Source organism: Macrotis lagotis, chromosome 8 (genome assembly GCF_037893015.1).
Source record: "Macrotis lagotis isolate mMagLag1 chromosome 8, bilby.v1.9.chrom.fasta, whole genome shotgun sequence".
In the NCBI taxonomy this organism is placed as follows: domain Eukaryota; kingdom Metazoa; phylum Chordata; class Mammalia; order Peramelemorphia; family Peramelidae; genus Macrotis; species Macrotis lagotis.
Window position 1 is genome coordinate 47,924,460 of NC_133665.1, and position 23,548 is coordinate 47,948,007.

Sequence of the window (23,548 nt, forward strand, 5' to 3'; positions counted from 1 at the left end):
ACAGGAGTACTGGCCGTTAACAAAAACAAATCTCATTTAAGAAGTAAACTAAGTTTTGCTAAAATATATAGACCATGAATATCAATACTAAATATATATTCACCATATGGAATATCATCTAGATTCTTAAAGTAAAAGTTAAATGATTATAGAAGGAAATAATAAAACTAGAATAGTGGAAGACCTCAATTTATTTCTTTCAGACCTACATAAATCTAACCACAAAAGAAGTTTAAGGAGATGAATTGAATCTTAGAAAAGTTTGACCTCTGGAGAATATTGAATGGGAATAGAAAAGAGTATAGCTATTACTCAGCTATAAATTGCACTGTGGGATTTGAATGAAATCACACTAACTATGTTGTGCTTCAATTTTGAATCTAACACAGTTCCTTTCTATTAAGTTATGGACCCAATCCAATTTCTGTCTTACAAGAAAATTTTATTCAATTATAGAAATTGTAACAAAACTTTATTGCATTGTTTGAACCTAACCCTGCATGATTGGGAAGCTAATCCACCATTATCTGTTGCTTATATCCTTGCTATGCTGACCAGAAACAAGGTTGTTATAAGGAGTTTCCTCACAATCATGCATCTCAAGAAGTCCATATGTCTTATCTGAAAACTGACCCGGTTCTGATCAAGTATGTTTCCATATTCCTATAATTATATTCAGATACTTGGGAAGGAGTGGGACACCTCTTTTTTTTATTTTAGGGAATTGTACCCATTTGCTTTTCCCCTTCCAACCTGGAAAATAAATTTCTTTCTTCCATTTAGAAATCAAATTACCTAATTTTGTATTGATTGTTTTCTTTTAATTAGGTGGTCTAAAATAGTTAACTGCTTTTAATACATTAAAATGTGTCTCACTCTGCATTCAGGGTCTTTCAATTGACTAGGGTGTCCATTGACCTTCATTAAGCCTGTTTTGCTTATAAATTGTATAGTTCAGATTGTTTGCTCAGTTAGTAATCATCTCCCACAACGTGTTCCCCAAAATTGACCAGGTTTTGGAGTGTAAAAATCTTACAGATAAATGTAGAAAATGCAGAAATATTAAATACATCTTTTTTTCTGACCATAATGAAATGAAATTAACCTTTGAATTCAAGATTAAAAATTACTTGTAAACCATTGTAGGTATGGTTCTATGTTCCAATTTGATGTTAGAACAAAATGAAGTATTCACAATTTCTGAACATTTAATAAAGGAATTTACTCTTAGCACAGCAAGGATATACAACAAGGATACAGTGATACTTAGCTTCTCTGGACAGACCCTTTTGTTTCCATCTTGAAACAGTCTACTCAGTAAGTCATTAGGATATATTGACTCTCATGGGCTCCTACACACACCAAGTATGGGGAAACTCAAATAACCTATAACTGGAACCTTTTATGCCTGTAGACTAGAAAGCTGCACCAGGGAAGCTGGGGCCAATCAGGATGCATGAGAGGAGGAAGCTATTTCAGGGAAGCTGTATCCTGAAAATACTGATCTTGTTCACCTTTTAAATGACTGTATAGTCCTGTCTAGATAGTATTAAAGGAGTGAAAAGGGGGAACAAGGGAAAAACACACAAAAAAGAAGAAAAATGTAGAGATTAGTCCTTTCTTCCCCCTTTTGGAAGTCTTTCACAGTCCCCCCCCCCCCCAAGTCTTTTAAGTCTTCCCCCCCCCAGCATCTAAGAATAATCCAAATTTTTCCTCACTGCTTCAAAAAGACCAAGTCTCAGGTCTTTTCCTAAACAGTCCTTCTGACATGGGCAGTTCTAAAGGGAAAGAGAAAACAAACAAACAACAGAAAAATATCAATAAATACAAAAGCCTAAAAACACTTAAATGTAGTGAGAGGCTTCAGCAAAATTCCTCCATTTGGAGTCCTGAGCTCTCTCTCTCTAGGCCCTAGCAATGTTGACTCATGTCCACTGCCCAGGAATTTATAATAGATAAAGATCTCCTCTTGTCCCTTCCTCATACTCTTACATTGCCAGCTTATGTAGCCTAGAGGTCACTCAACTAGAATGACTGACCAGTCAATACCCTTCTCCCAAAGGTGTCTCCTATAAACAGATAAGTGATTATTGAAACCCAGTTGCATATACCTCTCATAGTTGGTTAATCAGGCAAAATGATATTCTGTAGTGCCAAAATTTGAACTATAGGTTTCAGTCTGACTTGTTATCAAATACTAACATTAAAGAAATTCAAGCAAGCTTGATTTTTAATGTGGCATTTCCATTTAGCAGTAGAAGCTCTAACCATTTTGTTAAAGAGACCGTTTTGCCTCACTTAACCAATTCTAGGCAACTCTGGATAAAGAATGATTGTATGCCCCCTATGTCATCCCTATCAGATAGAGCCGAGTAAGAGACAAGTGACTGCTTTTCAGAAGTAGTGCAGTGAGTATCTGCTCTGAGGAACTTGAAGATCTGGATGGCTAACATTGGCTTATTCTGACTACTCCCTTGGTGTTTGCCAAAACCTGATCTTTATGAACAGACACATCCCACAGCCAGGGTCATAAGGGCTTAAGGGGAGAAAAGGCTGAATAGCTTGCTTTACATCTTCCAAGTCTATAGCCTGGTCTAGGTCTTACTTGAAAGACAAGAATTTGTGGTTGACTCAGTAAATAATCATCAAGATATCCATATGGAATACAGTGTCTCTAGACTTCTTAAATCTTAGGGAGACAAATGTGAATAGCCTATTTTAAACAGTGCCTGGAATCCTCTGGATTTTTCTAGCCCATTGTAATTCCCTAAAACTCAACTGAATGGGTTAGACCCTAGATTTTGTTGGAGTTATTTCCCAACCCTTGTTCCTTCCACATATGATCCAGGGTCTCTGCCACTGTCTCATCTGGTCCGATCAACATTGTCATCTTTGTGTTGGTGAGCATACAGACCATAGGCTGTGTGTGTGACCCACAACACTCTGGGGTATAGCCTTAATCAAATTAAAATGTAATCTGAAATATTTAACAAGCTATGTAAAAAATACAATGAATTGTAGACAGTAAATAAGAGATTTTCTAAGTCAAATATGTGGACTGCATGGATACTTTTATACAGTTTAGTGCTCCCTATTTCTATTTGAGTCTGACACTACTTGTGTACTTCATGGCCCCTCAGTAAGGGACATTTCTTTCATTATAAAGGAGAGTTTAGGTATCGGTGGGAAAGGACTCTTTCCTAAGTGAAAAGAAAACTTCCTAACTAGTCTCAATCAAAGGAATGGAGGGAGATGGGAGAAGGGGAAAGACATTGGCAAGGTTAATAGCCCCATATTTCCTACCCTGACCCTGAGCTACAAAGTTTACAACTTTGATGAAATCAGGAACTTCTATAGAGGTAGGTATAACTGTTCTGCTCCTTGTAATCCACCATAAGATGCCAGGTATATCATCTGCCTTATGGGCAGATGAATACTATGGTTTCCTTCATCTCCATCTCATCTTTTAGGATCCAATACTGTGTATGTAATTAGATGAAATGGTTCAAGTAATTGTAAGACTTTGTGTTGAACTCTACCCACAATAAAATGCCTAGAGGTTGCTGAAAAGGACCAACGTAAATATTGAACTTAAAAGCATCCCATTCCTCCTTGGAGCCTCCTGTGAATGATCCTAATGGGGCAGGAATTTTGGAGAATATTTCAGGCACAGCTTCCTGATGATAATTATTTTCTTATTAATCCTATGTTTCAGGAGCTATGCTCAAAGCTTTCTCCTGAAGATAGTCATCCCTCTCTACCCAGCAAGATGGTAGCAGCAGGCTCCCCCCATTCCTAGAGTAATCCAACCTATCAAATAACCTTTCCTTTAGTAACTTCACACACCCTCCCAGCCTCTTGCAAGGATTCTTGTGATCTTCAAGCTGGCTGCAAAAGGAATTCATCTTTACAAAGTTTTTTTTTTGTTTTTTTGCAAGGCAATGATTAAGTGGCTTGCCCAAGGCCACACAGCTAGGTAATTACTAAAATCCAGTCTGAGGTTGGATTTGAATTTAGGTACTCCTGACTCCAGGGCAGGTGCTGTATCCACTGGGCCACCTAGCCACCCCTACAAAGTCTCTTCTGAAAAACTCCCCATCTCATCCATCTAAAAAGGGACAAAGAGCATATTCTTTCCGAAAACTAACAAACTTCTTTGGTTTTATAAAAGTAGTACTTCAGGTTCAAAAACAAAGAGCCTTTTAGCATTGGCTCCATTTAAACCTTCCTGAGGAACCATTGCTCTGTTGACTTTTCAGATTTTTGTTTGAATTTTCCTCCTAGGTGGAGAGGGTCTCTCCAAGTTTCCTCCCATGGGGTAGGGAGTCTCTTTCCTCTACTGATCTGTGATAGAGTAAGGCAGGGATTATCTATCCACTAGTGATTCTTCAAGTCTCTGGTTCAGAAACTATTGAGTGGGTTCCTGACTGGGACTCCTCAGTCCCCAGCCCCATCAGGAGAGATTCATCTCTGTTAACTGCCCCCTTGCTTTCATTACAGTCTCTAAACTCCTAGTGCTGTCTAGTCTACTGAGGGTCATTACAAGTTAGTTTGCCTGATTGTGCTGTTGTTCCAATTGATGCATCAGAGTAAGCAGTATTCAGGGAATGTTGATCTTGGCACATCTTTACTCTCCTGGTTAACCTGCTTCAGTATCCACCAAGCAAGTCCATCTGGCAGAAGGGGAATTCCTATTCAGACCAGAGAGAGAATTCCCATACACAATCACAATCAGTATATGGTGACTCTGGTGACAAGGATCCAGTTGACAAGATGACCTACTATCTGAGTCAGTGACCCTTCTCCTTAATACTTGCAGCATTCTTTCCCCAGCTGAATTTCATCCTAATCTTCTAACTGCTGAAAGTGGTAGGCAAGTCGTCACTCTCTAACTTTAAATTATTTGTTGGGACAAAATGCAAGTCATTGAGCATTTAACAAAGGAGAGGTTTACTGTGCCCTTACCCAGCAAAAATATGCACAAAGATACAGAGACACTTAACTTCTCTGGATACAGCCTCCCTTGTCTCTGTCTCCATCTTGAAACATGTCAGGAGTCACTAAGTCATCTCATGGTCTCAAGACATCCATTCAGGTCTGAGAGAACTAGATTACACACATAGCTGGGGCCACTGAAGTGGGAAAGAGTAAGAAGTTAAGTCAGAGAATTTGCTTTAGCACAGAAACTAAAGAATCTAATCTTAAAGAATGGGTGGTTCAGGGAACAAATTACAGAAAGACTTATTTTGGTATAGTGACATACCAAATTGTATGGAATGTGAACAAAACAGTATTTATGGGAAAATTTAAATTTCCAAGCATAAAATTATATTTCTGATCAATAAAAGAGAGAACAAATCAAATTGGGCATGCAACTAAAAAATCCTAAAAAACCCCCAGTTAAACACCAAAATAGAAATCCTGAAAAAAATCAAAGGAGAAATTAATAGAATTAAAAGGTAAGCATTGGGGCAGCTAGGTAGCACAGTGGATAGAGCACCAGCCTTGTAGTCAGGAGGATTCAAATCCAGACACTTAATAATTACCTAGCTGTGTGACCTAGTCACTTAATCCTGTTGCCTTGCAGAAACAAAACAGAAAAAAGGAGTTAGGAAAGACTTTCTATAGAAGATAGGATTTTATTTTTGTCTTTGACGGAGTCAATAAGCAGAGATGAAGAAGGAAAGTGCTGTATGTACAGGAGATAGCCAAGGAAAATACCCGGAACCAAGAGAAAAAATTTTTTTTCTGAGCTACAAAGATTCCAGTATCACTGGATCAAAGAAGACTTGTCCAGGAGAAAGGTCTTCTAACCTTTACAGTCTTCTAACCATTACAAAGTCATGAAAGACTTTGAACATCAAACAGGTTTTTGTATTCTGAAGGCAATCAGGACTACTGGAGTTTGAGTAGCTAATTTGTTTTTAAAAAGAAATGAGAAAACCAAATTACCAATATCAAAAATGAAAAAGGCAAATTCATAACCAGTGAAGAAGAAATTGTAACAATAAGGAGCTATTTTGCCCAACTTTAGTCAGTAAAACTGACTAAAACTAAATGAAATGGATGAATATTTATAAAAATATAAATTACCCAGATGAACAGAAAGTAAAACACTTAAATAACCATATCTTTGAACAAAGAAATTGAGCAAGCCATAAGTGAACTTACAAAAGGAAAAAAAAATCCCAGGACTAGATGAATTGCAAGCAAATTCTATAAGAACAGTTCCATTATGATGTAAACTATTTGGAAAAAAATAGGTAAAGAAGAGATACTACTAAATTCTTTCTATGATAAAAATATGATATGGGGCGGCTAGGTGGCTCAGTGGCACAGTGGATAAAGCACCGGCCCTGAAGTCAGGAGTACCTGGGTTCAAATCCCTTCTCAGACACTTAATAATTACCTAGCTGTGTAGCCTTGGGCAAGCCACTTAACCCCATTTGCCTTGCAAAAAAACTAAAAAAAAAATGACCTTCCTAGCTAAACCAAGGAAAGCCAAAACAGAAACAAATCTGTAGAACAATTTCCCTAATGTCAGTACAAAAATTTTAAATAAAATCCTGGCAAGGAGATTACAGCAACATATTACAAAGATCATATACTATAACCAAAATGGGGAGCCAGCAATGTGCATCTGGTTACAACTAAACATAAGTGACCACATTAATAACAAGAACAACAAATGTCATTATTATTTCAAGAGATGCAGAAAAAAATCTTTTGACAATGCGATAACCCATTCCTGTTATTAAAAACCACACACTAGAAAGCATAGGAATAAATGGACCTTTCCTTAAAATGACAAGAAATATCTATAAGAAAGATAAAAGCAGTTCCAGTAAGATCAGAAGTGAAATCAGCATTTCCTTTATCATTTTTACTATCCATTATAGTGCTATTGTACTAACAAATGGATAAGCTTAGGCAAAGAACAAATAAAATTTACTTTTTGAAGACGATAGATGTGGCGTTTTATTTAGAGAATCCTGGAGTTTATAAAAAGTAATCAAAATAGTTTACAACTTTGATAAAATTTGCAGGACATAAAATAAACCTTCATAAATTGTTAGCATTTCTGTATGTTAACCAATATAATCCAGCAGGAAGAGATAGAAAAATTCCAGTTATATTTAGAGTAACAATGGGCAATATAAAATACACGAAAATCTAGGAATTTTATGAATGTAATTACAAAATACTCCATACAAATAAAAAGAAATTAAATAATTAGGGATATTGATTGCTCTTGAAATAGGTCAAGCCAATATAAATGACAAATACCACCTAAACTTTTTTGGTACCATTTTTACCAAAAGTTTATAGAGCTAGAAAATACAATATTAATTCATCTGGAGGAATAAAAGTTCAGGAAAATCAGTGAAATCAATGAAAAATTTGAGAAGAAAGAAAACTCAGTAGTCAAAACTATAGTACCAAACCATAATTATCAGAATAATTTGATATTGGGAAAGAAATCAAATGTTGATTAAGTAAACAATTCACTAAAGCTACTGAGGATAGTAACATAGTGCTTTATAAATCCCCAGATTCCAGCAATTAATATAGGAGCTTACCATTTAACAAAAACTGTTGGGAAAACTGGCAGTCTGGCAGAAACTAGGTGTAGATAAATATCTCCCAACTGTATACTAAAATGGATACATGATTTATACATAAAGTATTTTCAGCAAATTAGTGGAAAATGGAAGAAATTATGTTAGATCTATTGATTGAGGAATAGTTCCTTCTAAATAAGAGATAGGTGGGGGGCCGGCTAGGTGGCGCAGTGGATAGAGCACTGGCCCTGGAGTCAGGAGTACCTGAGTTCAAATCTGACCTCAGACACTTAATAATTACCTAGCTGTGTGGCCTTGGGCAAGCCACTTAACCCCATTGCCTTGCAAAAATCTAAATCAATAAATAAATAAGAGATAGGTGAAAAATGGTAAAGTGGATCATTAATATACATAAATATACATGATTATATATGTTTGTAATGGGCTTTGTTTTTCTTGACTTCAATTTGGGGAGGGGGAATTTTTAATAGTAAAAGATGGTAATGTATGGGGCGAAGAAAGTGGTTGTTCAGAATCTAAAATTAAGGTCAGTAGGCATAGACTCTTCCAATTGATATTTTATTTTTCCAATTGCATGTTTTGAAAGTTTTTCACCATTCATCCACATGCATGTGCATATTTTTAAGTTAAATAAATTCCTTCCATCCTCCCTTCTCACCCCCTCTCCTCAGCAGCAAACAGCCAGGTGAATATTGTGCATACACATTTGTGTTTGACATGTTTACAGACTAATCATTTTTAGTATGAGGAGTTAGAATTAAGGGAAAACAGAAAACTATGAGATAGGAAAGAAATACATAAGAGAATTTTTTTTAAAAAGAATGCAGTGTTCAGATTCTGAAGGGAGGGGGTTTTTTTGGTTTTATTTTGCTTTATTCCTTTGGATGGGGGGATAGCATTGACCATAGCCAACCTCCTAGGGTTCTCCTAGCTCTCTGAACTACTGGGAGGAGCTACATCTATCATGATTGGTCAACTTACAATGTCCTTGTTAATGTATGTCCTCAATGTCCTTCTGCCCCCTTCACTCAGCATCAGTTCCTGTAATACATTCCATACTTCCATAGACTCTTTCAAGAAGACATCAGTAAAAGGAAAGATGAAGGTAGGCTTGTTAGCTAGAAGGATCAATAAGTAATATGAAGGATTACTTTTTTTTAAGGTTTTTGCAAGGCAAATGGGCTTAAGTGGCTTGCCCAAGGCCACACAGCTAGGTAATTATTAAGTGTCTGAGACCAGATTTGAACCCAGGTACTCCTGACTCCAGGGCCAGTGCTTTATCCACTGTGCCACCTAGCCACCCTGAAGGATTATTTTTTTTCAGAATAAGGGGGACCCATATGTTTGAAATAAGAAAGGAATAGACCCACTAACAAGGGGAACATTCCTCAGGAGTGGACAAGTTGGAAGCCTTGTCTCAAATTCAAAAGTAGATATGTCATTTCATTAAATTGGATATTCCCTCCAATGATTTAGACTATTGCCCAGCCTGGAACTCATTGGCTTCTTACCCAATTACTGCTTGCCAAGTGAACAGCCTATTTTTCTTTCTTAGCATAATATTCCCCCCAATAAGTTCCTTATTTGTTGTATCTTACACACATATTCAATCATTCCCTTCTCTATTGTGCTTCATATAATGTTCATTTTCAATTTTTCATGTTTGTTCATGTCTCTTAACTATACAACACATAAGAGTGTTTGTTTCTGAAGAAGTTTGGGGTCTTAAAGAGAGTTTTGTAATTTCCTAAAAGCAGTACAGTCTGCTCTTCTGTTTAATTCATCTTGGAGTCTATTTGTATTGTATCTGCAGGTATTCCTAGTGAATGATAGCTACTTTGGGTTTTTATCCAACTATATTTTATGATTTAGATTCTAGAGAATAGCTATTCTTTATACACTTTGTTTTTCTCATGTGGAGTGTTATTCCAAATCCTTGGAGAGTTATGAATCTTTTCCAGAAAGTTCTTTATTGTCCTTGCATATATTGTAAACAGACAATATCATGGGAGACACATGAACTTCTCTCCAATACAAAATCATTGTATCTGGTTCCCCTGGTTCTGTCCAGAGTGACATGTAACAAGAGAATACTCTAGAGTTCAGGTCCATCTTTGATACCACTTTACTAAGCAAATCATTTCATATTTCTGGGCCTTAAGTTTCCCCTTCTATAAGAAAGAGGGGGTTAGTCAAGATGACTTCTAAGATCTTTCTAGACCTACATCACAATGATGAACATATTTGGTGAGCTTGCATCTCCATATTCTTTGTTTATGATCAGGGTTATTGAATAAGGTCATTAAACAAAACCTTTCAAGTAAATCTGAATGATTTTAATGTTTGGGTGGGTGATACATTGTTGCAAAAAGAGCCTTTAAAATGGTGTTTTGCTCAGTCAAATCAAATGCATTTTTACAATCAAATAAGACAAGGATAATAAAGATCTGGTCAGCTTTAGAATAATCCTTGCCAAAGCCTATCTTTTCCAAGCTGATATATTCTTATTAAGGGTACCTTTGATGTGTATGAATATGATTCTCAGCACTTTTTTGGAGAAAGTAAGTACTGTGTAATGTGGTTTATTGATATTCTCTTGGTCTCCTTTACTAATCAGATGTATGTGAGGTAGAACCTCAGATTTGCTTTTCTTTAGTCATGAGTCTTTAACCATTTTTGCATATGTCCAGAATGGAAAAAGCATGGGAATAAATGCTCATTAACACCCTCATATGACCATTGTAATATATTCCCTAGAGGACAACAGATTTCCAGTGGAACATGCAGTTCACACATATCTCCTCCAACAAAATACTGAAATTTGCAGTAGATTGGATGACGATCAACAAATCCAATGAGAAACTATAGTAAATACTTCTTCCACCCAAGAACTCCATAGTTAGTCATCCAGAAGTCCACCAATTAATAGGAAAAGACCCCCCACCCCCCATCCCGGCCAAAAAAAAAAAATACTATACTGAGGACATATGGCAGCATGGAAAACTCAGAGGTAACAAATGGCATAAATTAGACCTGTATGTGTACATAGGGAAAAAAAGAGTAGAGCAGAGAAGGGTTTGTCCTTTGTTTAGGTTGTGACAGTGTATTTTCTTTTTCTTTTCTTTTCTTTTCTTTTTTTTAAGGTTTTTTCAAGGCAATGGGGTTAAGTGGCTTGCCCAAGGTCACACAGCTAGGTAATTAAGTGTCTGAGACCGGATTTGAACCCAGGTACTCCTGATTCCAGGGCCGCTGCTTTATCCACTGTGCCACCTAGCCGCCCCATTGATAATGTATTTTCATAAAACCTGCCTGTTAACAATCTTCCTGTTGTACTGAATTTTGGTCACAAAAATTAACCACTATATCATGATGTTATCGAATTTCTGTTTATTTCTTTTAGCACATAGAAGTTCAGGAGGCAATTTTGATTTGTTCCTAATTGATTTAGGATTAGTGCTGCCAGAGTAAAATAGTAGAATTAGTTGTAGGAAGGATCAAAAATAGCTATCACAGAAAGTTGAAATAAAATTACTTTAAATGTGTCAATAAGTGTGTGCTGAGAAAGTGTTTGAGATTATTATGTAGTATGAAGTATATGTGGTTACAATCCCTACAATATGTATATCCTAGGGAGAAATACTTTTGATACAGTATCTATGTGATAATATTTGAGTCACTTAAGCAGCTGTTAGTTTCTCAGTTAAAGATATATTGCAAATCTTCATAGATGGGGAAGGGAGTTTCTTCTCTGTCCTATCTCAACTCCTTCCCTTCTCTACCCTGGAAAACAGTTCTTTATTATGTCTCACAGCTTTAAACTTAGGTGACAGGTTTTTTTTTATTGTTGAAATAAAGTCACAAAAACAGGAAAGATATAATATCCCATTTGTCATGTTGTTATTCCTCGTAAGAGGAGTAAAAATAAACTGTATGCAACATGTATGTGTTCCCTAATATATTTTGGGAAAGTTAATTGCAACCTGTGTGGTTCAGGGATTTAGTGAAAGAAGAGGAAGAACAGTTGATGGAAGAAAGGAAAAAGAGAAAGGACGACAAGAAAAAGAAGGAAGCTGCTCAAAAGAAGGTAATGTGTATTTAAATATAAACATATAATTTAAGAAATGAAAATTGTTTCATCTAAAGGTTTTCTCCAAAAGCTTTTGTTGTATTATAACTGCAAAGGGGTGCTCTATCCACTGCACCAACTTGTTTAATTAAGAAGAGAAAAATGAAATAAATATAACCAGTTAGGAAACTATTAGGAAAGTCATTTCAGGGTTGAAAGGGACCTCAATTGTTATGTTATCTAATCCATACCCTACAGAATTATCTTGTATAAATATTAGAAAAGCAATCATAAGCCAAACAGATGAATCCATCCACTTGGGTAATTTATATGGGCATAGTCAGAAAGAACTTACCTACTTGGTAGGTAGGTCCTTTCGGACTTTGCCAAAGATTCTTGGGCAAGAAACTAAATACCATAAGAATATAAATTATTTCCCTAATTATTACCCATTGTTGGCAAGGGATGCAGAAGAGAAAAAAAAAACTGATTTGGGAAGTGAACATCTGACTAGGAAATTAGAATATAGAATTGGATTTGGTCTTCTAGATTGCATCTGAAAAACATAAGGATGAGATAGCTGGCTTTCAGTGGACTAATACATTTTCCTGGTGTCTTACAAATGTAATCTAAAGGACTGTAACCCAAAAAGAATAGAGTCTGGGATTAGGATCCTTGTAGAGAATAATACATATATATATATATATTTTCTCGCCAATTCAGATAAGTCAGATACCATAAGTAGCTATGTGTGAAAGTAGAAAAATAGCAGTTAAGATACCCCAAAGTCACATCAGACAATACAAAAAAGCATAAATATTAAAAATTTAGGCAGTAAAGCAAAGCAAGAGAAAGCAGACATCCTAATACAAAGAAATAAATTTGACTTCATAAGTCTTTTTTGAGAATTGTTTATGTGAAACCAATGACTGAATATGGCTCTGTTTAGGTATGCCTTTTTCCCAAAATAAAATAAAACTATTTAGTCAAAGGGAGTGGGATGAGATAGAACTGTATATTAAAAAGTTACGTTTTGGTAAGAAAATCTAGGAACCAGAGGGATAAAGCATATGGAAACATTTGAGAGAAGATCAGTGAAGAGACAAAGAGAAATGATTTTCTTTTGGGGGTTCTGACTACCTCAACAAAAAGAGACAGTAGATGAAAAGTTCAGAAAATCTATCACAAGCCTATCACATAGGCATGTCATGGTGATGAAGGAACTTCAAATAATCAAATATTTGTTGGTGTTCTCAAAATACTCAAAGAAGAGCAACTAACCTTCTTGACTAGCCTTGATGAGGAACTGCAAGGAGAAATTATTTTCTATAGATAATTATTACTAACATGAAGGGATTAGTAACTAGAGGAAAAATAGTGGGAATCTGGGAGGGAAGTGATCACTCCTTCCTTGTGTTTGTAATAAAGGAGAGAAAATCTAAGAAGAGTCTGACATTTAGAGAATGCAAATTCCAAAGGTTTCATTGGAAAGAGTTTAAGATTTCATAGACTAAAAGTCTACAAAGGAATGAGAGATCTTAAAGAATAACTTTCTGAAGAAAAGGAGGGAAAGAAATCTAATGAGGAGGAAAAGTGATACTTTTCTGAAGAGACTGTCAGTAGGTAACTAGTTAGATTTTTTTTTAACAAGTTAGATTTTTTAAAATATACGTAATAAGATAAAAGCATGACCAGGCAATGAAAGATGATTATAAGAAATTGATTCTGTAAAAATGGTGTCAGAAGTATTGAGATGTCAGCTCAGAACTAATTGATGGTGGTAAGGAAACGAAGAACAAAAGGGAATTTTGTTTTGTTTACAAAGTTGAATTGAAGTTTCCCTACCTGGGATTTCCCTATATTAATGGAAATCACAGATCCAGACTCTCAGGGGTGGTAAAAAAAAGATCAAAGGAATAGAGAACCTGTTGGGACAGGTGAATGAAAGGAGGGTAAATTCAGAGAATAGTCACAGGTACCCACTTCTTACATTGCTTTTGTTTTTTTTGCTAAGGAGGATGACTATTGCATTGGAAATAACAAAACAAAAATGATTAGCAGGTTCTTAATACCCATGATAAATAATGTAAAGAGATAGTTTAAAAATCACCTTGTTATCCTTGATTAATTCCTGTCACCTTCTTCAGATGAAGTATATCCTTTGAATGAGACACTCAATTTTTGAAAGATCACAGAAATAGAGTTTCCAAGGTATCAGAAAAGGACAAATTTTGGTTCAGTTTTCAAAAAAGAAAGAAAATCAAATCTTACACATTAGACTAATGAATTGGATTTTAATTCCTAAGAAAAATTCTAGAACAAGGGCAAGTGATTACCAGAAGTCAGCATGGTTTCATCAAGAACAGGTCATATCATACTAATCTTATTTCCTTTTTAATAAGGGTTTCTAAATTGATAGATGAGAGGAATGCTGTAAGAATAGTTTACTTATAATTTAATATCTTTTTTTTTTTTTAGGTTTTTGCAAGGCAAACGGGGTTAAGTGGCTTGCCCAAGGCCACACAACTAGGTAATTATTAAGTGTCTGAGACCGGATTTGAATCCAGGTACTCCTGACTCCAGGGCCGGTGCTTTATCCACTACGCCACCTAGCCGCCCCAATTTAACATCTTTTTAATAAAATATCTCATATTGAACATTAAAGTGTAAATGTCATGATCATCCTCAGGTGACACTATGCTAGGAGAGTAAATTAAAATAGTGTTAGGATCTAAATAAACTTTAACAAACTAGAACATTTCGCTGAATCGGTGTTGAAACTCAGTGAGGAAAATAAATGAAAAGTTAGATTTGAGTTAAAAAAAATTTAACTTTTCAAGTATAGGATGCAATTTGAGAAAGATGGGGAAGGGGGTAGGGAGTATTAATGGATTACAGGTTCAAAAATGAACCAATAAGAAGATACTGCTGTTCCCACCCCCCCAAAAAAAAACTTAATTAGATCTTGGACAGCATTCAAAGAGGTATACCCTCCAAGAAAATGGAGGTAATATTCAGAATTTGTCTCAAGTTTTTGCAATCAGTTTTGGGCTCCACAGTTTGAGAAGAATAATGATAAGCTGGAGAACATCCAGAGGAGGCCAACCAGAATGGTGAAGGGCCTTGAAAGATATCATTTGCAGGTAAATTGAAGGATCTTTGGATAGTTAATCTAAAAAGGGGGCAGCTAGGTGGCGTAGTGGATAGAGTACCAGCTTTGGAGTCAAGAGGCTCTGAGTTCAAATTTGACCTCAGACACTTATAATTATCTAGCTGTGTGACCTTGGGCAAGTCACTTCACCCCATTGCCTTGTAAAAATAAAAAAAATTTAATCTAAAGAAGAGGATAGATCAGGGTGTTGATTTTTTTTTTTCTGGAAGAGGAATTAGACTTGTTTTTTTTTCCCCAGAAAGAAGAAGCAATTCTATCATTTTAAATGTCCAGTCCTTGATTCAGATATATTTCTCATTTAAAGTTTACTAAATGTAGGTAAAGCAATGCTATATCAGTGAGAAAATCTAAATGACCATTTTCTGGTCTTAGAATTTTATAGGTCAGCTTTTGAAAAAAAACTTTTCAACAAATTATTAGCTTTCTAATCAGGCAATCTATATACTGTAAAGATCCCATCATGATTTGCTCATTTTTAATGTTAGTTTTATAACTTGCCTAGATTTTAAAAAGTTGTTTTAAATGAACTTTTTAATATTTAACATAAGACTGTTGTATGATATTTGCTTGTGTGTATATCATGTCTCTTCTTTTGGTTAGCTTCAGGTATTGATACTTGGGCTAGTACTTCTGTAATTATTTTTACTCACTAAAAGTTTATCTGAGATAGAAACCTTTGGTGCATTTTTCAGTTTATTTTGACCAGTTGTAAAGTTTGAAAAGTTATGAAGTTTTTTATCTTTATCTTTCATTAATATCAGGAGCCAAAGTGGCCTAAGAAGTCTTTTAAGAATGAACTTAAATGATCAATATCTTCTTATCTACTCCACTAAGTAGAACACCTTGCCCTTTTTGAATAAACATTTTATTAATATTAATTTGTAAAGTTTTTTTTAACTAAATTCTATAATAAAGCTAGTCTATAGCTTTTTGGATTGCATGTGGAAATTTATTTGTGGGTGAGATAATTAGGAGAAGAATATTAATGCCTGGTTTTATGTTTTTCAAAAAAAAGTTTTTTTCTTTTAAATCAATACAGAAGTATGGAATTTTTTTTTTGCCAATCTACATAGAATTCTTCATAAGTCTATTTAGTTAAGCTGCTAATGTTAAACAGAGTGTCTTAGTTGGGTTCTTATCTCTGTGTGATATAAGATATATATATATAGTAAATAATGGTGATTAGAAAAATCACTACCAGTATTTAAGAGGTTTCCAGAAGCAAAAATGCACCTGAGCTTCCTAAAGGATTTTCTTTTAATTCCAACCTAGATATGATAGGAAGATACTTATCAATAGATACTGGTTTTTATGACATTGTGATCCCATATGTTGATGCTAACTTGGATAACAATTCATTTTAAGAACTCAAAGGGGCAACTAGGTGGCACAATGGATAGAACACCAGCCTAGAGTCAGGAGGACCTGAGTTCAAATCTGGCCTCAGACATTTAATAATTGCCTAATTGTGTGACCTTGGACAAGTCACTTAACCCCATTGCCTTAAATAATTTTTTTAAAAAAGATGCAAAAAAAGGAGCTTGTACACAAACTCTTAAATTTTGTCCTTTTCCCCATTTAGAGATAGCTGGCATATAATAAGCACAAAACATTAATTTCAAACAACTTTTATAACTTAGTAGAAAAAGTAACCTGTATCTTAGATAACTCTAAGGAATCATCATAGGGATGAGTTGAATGATAGTAGAAAAAGAAATCCTTTAAGTAAATATTTTCAGAGACCTTTAAACTTAAAGCACTGATAAAGTACAATTTCTTAGAAAATTTGAGACCTTGATTTTAAAGAAATTTTTAGGCTGGAATTCATCATGGTAAAATAAAGTTGTAGAATAGAAGTCAAGTTTAAGTTAGGACAAGTTGCTTAACTTATCTGGGCATCTGTTTTCTTATCTTTAAAATATGAGATCTGGACTAGACAATTAAGGTCCCTTAAAACTCTGGTCAAAAACCTCTATTAAATTTTTACTGTAGGCTTACTATAGCTTAGGGTAAGCAAAGGATACAAAAAAGACAAAAAAATCAGTCCCTGCCCTCAAGGAAGGGAGACTACATGTAAGTCAAGAGATACATAAAAGTTTATTTGCATATATGTGTTATATATGAGAGAGAAAGAAAATGAAAGAATGAGAATAGAAGGCAATCTCAAAGAGGATGACATTAGCAGTGGGAGTTGAGGTCTAATGGTTTTTAATTATGCTAAATGATAAAATGTGATTTTGTGCCCAGATCTATTTTGTATTGTAAATGACTAGCCAGAAAGAAATGAAATAAAAGTCTGAGAGAATTCTGTCTATGGAATTGAATAGTATCTAGACATGGGAGAGATTCCTTTGGGCAGATAGGGAAAATGAAGTATAGTCTTAGAATCAGGAAATACTCTTAGTTAATAAAGCACCCAGGATGCTCCAGTCTGCCTGACATTTTAACTGCTTATTCATAAACATACTTTCAGTTGTCTGCTGTAATTTTTTTTTTGGAGAAAATACCTGATTTAAAAAAAAAAGAAGCAAAATGGTATAGTAAAAAGCTGGAAACAGCAGGTCTTAATTTGAATTTCAGTTCAGCTACTTGTGAGTCCTTTGGAAAGTGACAGCCTCAGATTCCTCATCTGTAAAACGTAGAACATATCTAAAGTCCCTTCTAGCTCTAAATTCTATGATCCTGTGCATATATCTGTTCTCTAAAATAAGGTATGCCTATAAGCACATTTTAATAAAAATTATGCTTCAGTAAATACTATATGCATTGTAAAATAAAATAAGGAAAATTAATGAAAATTACAATTCATAAAATATATATATTATCCTTAGAGTAACTGAAGTTCACAAATTAAAATAATAGTGAGAAAATACCACTTCATTTGTAACCATTACTGGTATCAAGTTTTTTCCCTAATGAATCTGTCATTTTATTAATAGAAAAACTGCACTCATGTGAGTTTATTTTACAATAATATTAAAAATTAAATGGTCAGTATTTACCCAAAAAAGAGTCAATGATCCTGGATGATTTAGACATAAAAACTGGACATATGCTTTTTGATTTTCATTTTTTTTAACAAATTTCTCTTAGCAAGTTTTTAAATGAAAGTCCTCTGTTTAACTACATCAATTCTTTTCTTTATTAGATCAACACAGAAGCAGCTGCTGCTATTCTTAATACTACTCTCAGATACAATAACAGGCTATATGGACCATTTATCTGAAACAGTGATCTATTTCTTATTTGATTATATAAACTGAAAATTAGAACTAACATTTGTGACACTTGAGTAATAAAAATTAACAACTTCTTTGACAACTCTTAGAAAGCATAGTTAAGTTGTAAAAATATTTTTTTTTCTTTCACAAAAATAAAGATTTTTCTAGTGGGTGACTTTAGTTGAGTTGACTTAGAACAACTTTTGATTTCACACATTGGATTTACAGGTTCTCATTGTGTGGCTTCAGAAGGAAAATTTCTTTTTTTACTATCTGACAATGATACTTCTCTATTTCTTTAAAACACTTTAAAGAATATCTCACAATTAGTTCTTTAATAACAAATACCCTTTTTTGGTATTTTATCACCTCTTGTTACTAGCCTTAACTCCAGTCATAGTTTTTGTTTCAGATATTATTTATCACTAAACATATTACAATAAAAGCTCATTTGTCTGTCATATAATTTCATGTTAATTAATGTTCAAAATGTTGCTGCAGCAAAATGGGAGATAAAAGTACCTTCTGAATCTTAAAGGAATATTACAAATAAACAATTTTGTTGTGGTATTTAATTAATCATTTCTTTTGACAATGTATTCCATACATAGTTACTATTAACTCGAATATTTGAACCAGTATACCTCATTTTCCCAAAAGTTATTTTGAGTAAAAGTGTAAGCTTTTGCTTCGATGTTTCAACAACACTTTGCTTATTATTCAAGAAATAATTCAGATTGTCAAATATCTAAGACTCTTTCCTATTGTCCTTAATGGCAGCCTCTTCTCCACAAACATTCCATTTGACCCACAGACTCTTGAAATGCCATGGAACACCAAGAAAGTAGCCTGGGTTCTGTCAGGATATTGTGCTCATTCATTGATTTTTCTCACTTTCCCATCAGCATTACCCTTTCTCTTCTCCTCCCCCACTCATATTAATGGCATGGCTTCTTATCACTGTAATTGTTTATCATCCCAAAAAAGGGGGGCACCCTTGTTCTTGTAGTTTCCTCTTATTAATACTCCTACTTCATAGGAAATGAGGATTATTAATTAGTCACTGATTTCAGAAAACTTTGTTGGAGGAAAAAGTGAAACTTAAATAATTTCGTAGCATCCTTTCTCCTGGGCCTCAGTTATAGAGATTATCAGAGATATCCATTCTAACCCTCAAGAAGTTTACTATTCATAACTACTTTGAACAAAGTAGAGTGTGGTTTTTCTTGCTTTTATGAAACAAGGACTTTAAAATATATGCAAAAATAAATTTATTTATTTCAGTATAATGATTTTAATTTTGCAAGAAATTTAGCTATTTTAAAGTCACTTTAAGAAAAATACATTCATCATTGAAATCTTAAATAGGCAAAGCTTCTCTTTAGAATTATTAAAGAATGATTTAAAGATTTTATTTGCATTAATAAAATAATAAGAATCAAGACTGGGGACAAGATCCTTTTCTTTATGCAATTACTCTAAAATCCACATTTTTCATTGCCTGTACAATGATAAACATTTTTATCAGAAATCCATTTCTTTCTATTTCATATTTACATTGTTTTTTGTTTTTATTTTAGGCCACTGAACAAAAAATCAAAGGTACGTTACTTAAAGCTATTGTTTTTTACTTTGTTACATTTCAAATTAAAGTGAGGCTGGTTGTATATTTTTTATACTTTATGGAAAAAGGAACAGAGAGGAATTCTTATAGTTTAACTATTGAACTACTGAAAACATAACAATAAAATCAGATAAATTTAAAATTACTAATAACTTTCCAGATATTTTCTCCCTTCATTTCTTTGTTACTGGTTTTCTAAATGTCCTACTCTAGTTAAATTTTAAACACCTCTTATATGTAAAAGGCAAATATCACATTCTTGAGTTAGGTGTTTTTGAAAACTATGAATAATAAAACCACTCATTAGTAATAATGAGGAAGAAGGCCCTTATGAATTAGGTGACATAGTATGTAGAGCACTGGGCCTGGAGATAGGAAGACCTAAGTTCAGGTCTGTTCTAAGACACTTATTTAACTGTGTGACTCTGAAAAGTCATATAACTTCAGTTTTCCTAACTGTAAATTGGGAGTTAAAAAAAAAACCTACTCTGCATGATTGTCATGAACATCATTTGAAATAACTTAAAAGTTCTGTCACAATGCCTGATATGTTTAGGCACTGTATAAATATTTTAAATGTTATTCCCTTCCCTGCCCCACCTAAATCAAAAGTCAAAATTATTAAATATTTAATGATGTGTGATTTCTATTAGTTTTAATTATAGTTCTGTGGTATTACATATATATTCTGTGGAAAGACAAGAAGACCAGGGACTAAATCTCCACTTTGCTGCTTACCACACTTACATCACTATGGACTTAATTTCTTAATTTCTCTGGGCCTCAGTTTCCTCATCCATAAAAATGAGAAATTTGGGTCCCTTACAACTTTTTATCTATGATTCTATGATCCCAATTAATTTCCAAGACCCTTTATGTTTAGAAATTTTTTTTTACTGTGAAATCAATTATCAACAAACATTTCAAAATACAAAGCAGTCTTATATAAGAAATGAATTGTTATTTAGTTTGTTTTCAAGGAAGCAAATTAATAACCACTAAATTTAATGTTAGTAACAAAACTATTATCTGTGTCTTCATATGCAATTTTTTTTTCTGTGCATTTAAAAATGGTTTATTGATACTTGTTTTTTTGCATGTTGCTATCCATTGACCTACAATACCAAACCTTCTCACTGAGAAGGAGCCCCCCCACTTACAACAAATATGTATAATGTGCAGTGTGTGTGTGTGTGTGTGGTACTATATCTGAAAATGCATGTCTCATTATCCCTGTTGCATATACTCAATTCACTATTTCTCTGTGAAAAAGTGGGAGTTTTAGTCTTTTTGTATGTTTTATAATTTTTCCCCTCATCTCCTTCCCTTCTTCCACCCCTCACAGAAGGCAGTCTGTTAGTCTTTACATTGTTTCCATGGCATACATTGATCCAAATTGAATGTGATGAGAGAGAAATCAATATCCTTAAAGAAGAAACGTAAAGTAAAAGAGATAGCAAGATCAGACAATAAGATAACAGTTTTTCCCCTAAATTAAAGATAATAGTCCTTGGTCTTTGTTCAAACTCCACAGTTCTATCTCTGGATACAGATGGTATTCTCCACTGCAGACAGCCCCAAATTGTCCCTGATTGTTGCACTGATGGAATGAGCAAGTCCATCAAGGTTGATCATCACCCCCATGTTGCTATTAGGGTGTGCAATGTTTTTCTGGTTCTGCTCATCTCACTCAGCATCAGTTCCTCCAGGCTTCCCAGAATTCCAGTCCCTGCTGGTTTCTAATAAAATAACAGTGTTCTGTGACATACATATACCACAGTTTGCTAAGCCATTCCCAATTGAAGGACATTTACTTGATTTCCAGTTCTTTGCCACCACAAACAAGGCTTCTATGAATATTTTTGTACACGTGATGTTTTACCCTTTTACCCAGTAGTGGTATTGCTGGATCAAAGGGTATGCACATTTTTGTTGCCCTTTGGGCATAGTTCCAGACTGCTCTGCAGAAAGGTTGGATGAGTTCACAGTCCACCAACAATGTGTTAGTGTCCCAGATTACCCACAGCCCTTCCAACAATGATCATTGTCCTTTCTGGTTGTTTTGGCCAGTCTGAGAGGTATGAGGTGGTACCTCAGAGATGCTTTAATTTGCATTTCTCTAATAAGTAATGATTTAGAGCAATTTTTCATATGACTATGGATCAGTAATTGTAAATTGCATCTGTAAATTGCCTTTGCATATCCTTTGACCATTTGTCAATTGGGGATTAATTAGTCTTTTTTAGTCATTATTGTATGTTGCTCAGCATTCCCATCTTTCAAAGTCTATGTTATTGTTGTCATTCATCACATAAGTTGTTCCTCCTGTTAATTTCAGTCTTTTTACTAAAAAAAAAAATACTGTTCCATTCTCTCTTAATGAGTTCACAGTCTTCCTATGTTTCTCTGAATCTCTTACATTTACAATTTCTTTTGGAAGAATAATTTTCTGTTGCATACATATCACATTTTGTTTAGTCATTCCCCAATTGGTTGGCATCCAGGTTTTTTTTCTTCAGATTCTTTGCTATTAAAAAAAAGTGCTGTTATAAATATTTTTGTACATGAATTACTTTCCCTCCATTCTTGATCTCCTTGGAAAAAATGTCAGTGAAAATATACAGTCTTTAACAAAAAAAGACAGTAGCTTTTAAAACTAACCCAAATAAAATAGAGTAGTTTTTCATAAAAGAAAACTTGAAAATTTTTAGATAAAATGAAGTCAGAAAACTTTCACAGAAATAAAATTAAAGCAGATAGAATTAGAAGAGAAGCAATTTATTGGTGGAAAATTTGAACAATAAATTTTTCTGCTAAAGGTCTATTATTCAAAATATGAAATTGATACAGATGTATAAGACTAGAAGCCATTCCACAATAAATTGTCTAAAGTAATTTTTAGGTCAGACTCTGTAGACCTACAGGTAAAAAAACTAAAATTATGATTTAGTACTTTGACTATGTGAGAGGAGCACTGAAATTAAAGTCAGGGAACCTAAGTTTCTTAGAAACTTACTAGCTTTAGTACTTAGGGCAAGTCACTTTACATTTCTTTAAAATATGACATTGTGCTACTATATAACACTGGAAAAATGTGTCCTATTGTTATTATAGATACACAGTAATAAATGAAATTAAGCTACATTATGACAAAGTTATCATTTAGCTTACTCACATAAGTTCTTCAACATATAAGAATTAACAGGAACTTCAAAGGAAGTTTAATTTCTTAAATCCTTAGTTGAAATTAAATCAAATTGGATTTACTTGAGATATAATTCCTAGAAGCTTTAAGGAACATTTTGTTAAATTTGTATTCAATGACTGAATTTTTATATTTGTATTTGAATTATTACAATCAAGGTAAAATAAGAATAAAATGTTCATGTTTGTACATGATGAAAAATAATGTACAGAATTCTGAGAGACTTATAGACTTAGTATGGAATTAAGGTAATGATTTTAAAAAGAGATGAAGGCAACAAACATTTATTAAGAACATACTGAGGGGCGGCTAGGTGGCGCAGTGGATAAAGCACCAGTCCTGGAGTGAGGAGTACCTGGGTTCAAATCCGGTCTCAGACACTTAATAATTACCTAGCTGTGTGGCCTTGGGCAAGCCATTTAACCCCATTTGCCTTGCAAAAACCAAAAACAAAAAGACAAAAAAAAGAACATACTGACCTATCAGGCATAATGCTAAAGATAAAGAGACAAAATAAATAGCCTCCTTGCAAGGAGCTTATATTCTCTCTCACTGGGAGAGACATGATATATGCAGGAAGGAGACCAGATTGGACTTTGACTAGAAGGTGCTTGAGTATATTTTAAAGGAAGTGAGGATTCCTGTGAAAGGGATTGCTAAGATAGGGAGGACAGACA

At 34.1% G+C, this 23,548-nt stretch overlaps 1 protein-coding gene across 20 annotated transcripts in view; it reads left to right on the forward strand.

Moving 5' to 3' along the window:
- TNRC6A (trinucleotide repeat containing adaptor 6A) overlaps positions 1-23,548 on the forward strand; it is a 280,434-nt gene that overhangs the window by 184,291 nt on the left and 72,595 nt on the right. For 13 of the 20 annotated variants that reach the window (XM_074196817.1, XM_074196818.1, XM_074196816.1 and 10 more), the window contains 3 exons: positions 559-647; positions 11,577-11,667; positions 19,623-19,644. In XM_074196817.1, the coding sequence (XP_074052918.1) occupies positions 559-647; positions 11,577-11,667; positions 19,623-19,644 (202 nt within the window). The remainder of the gene's footprint in view (positions 1-558; positions 648-11,576; positions 11,668-19,622; positions 19,645-23,548) is intronic. The other 7 variants (XM_074196834.1, XM_074196826.1, XM_074196832.1 and 4 more) reach the window with 2 other exon arrangements.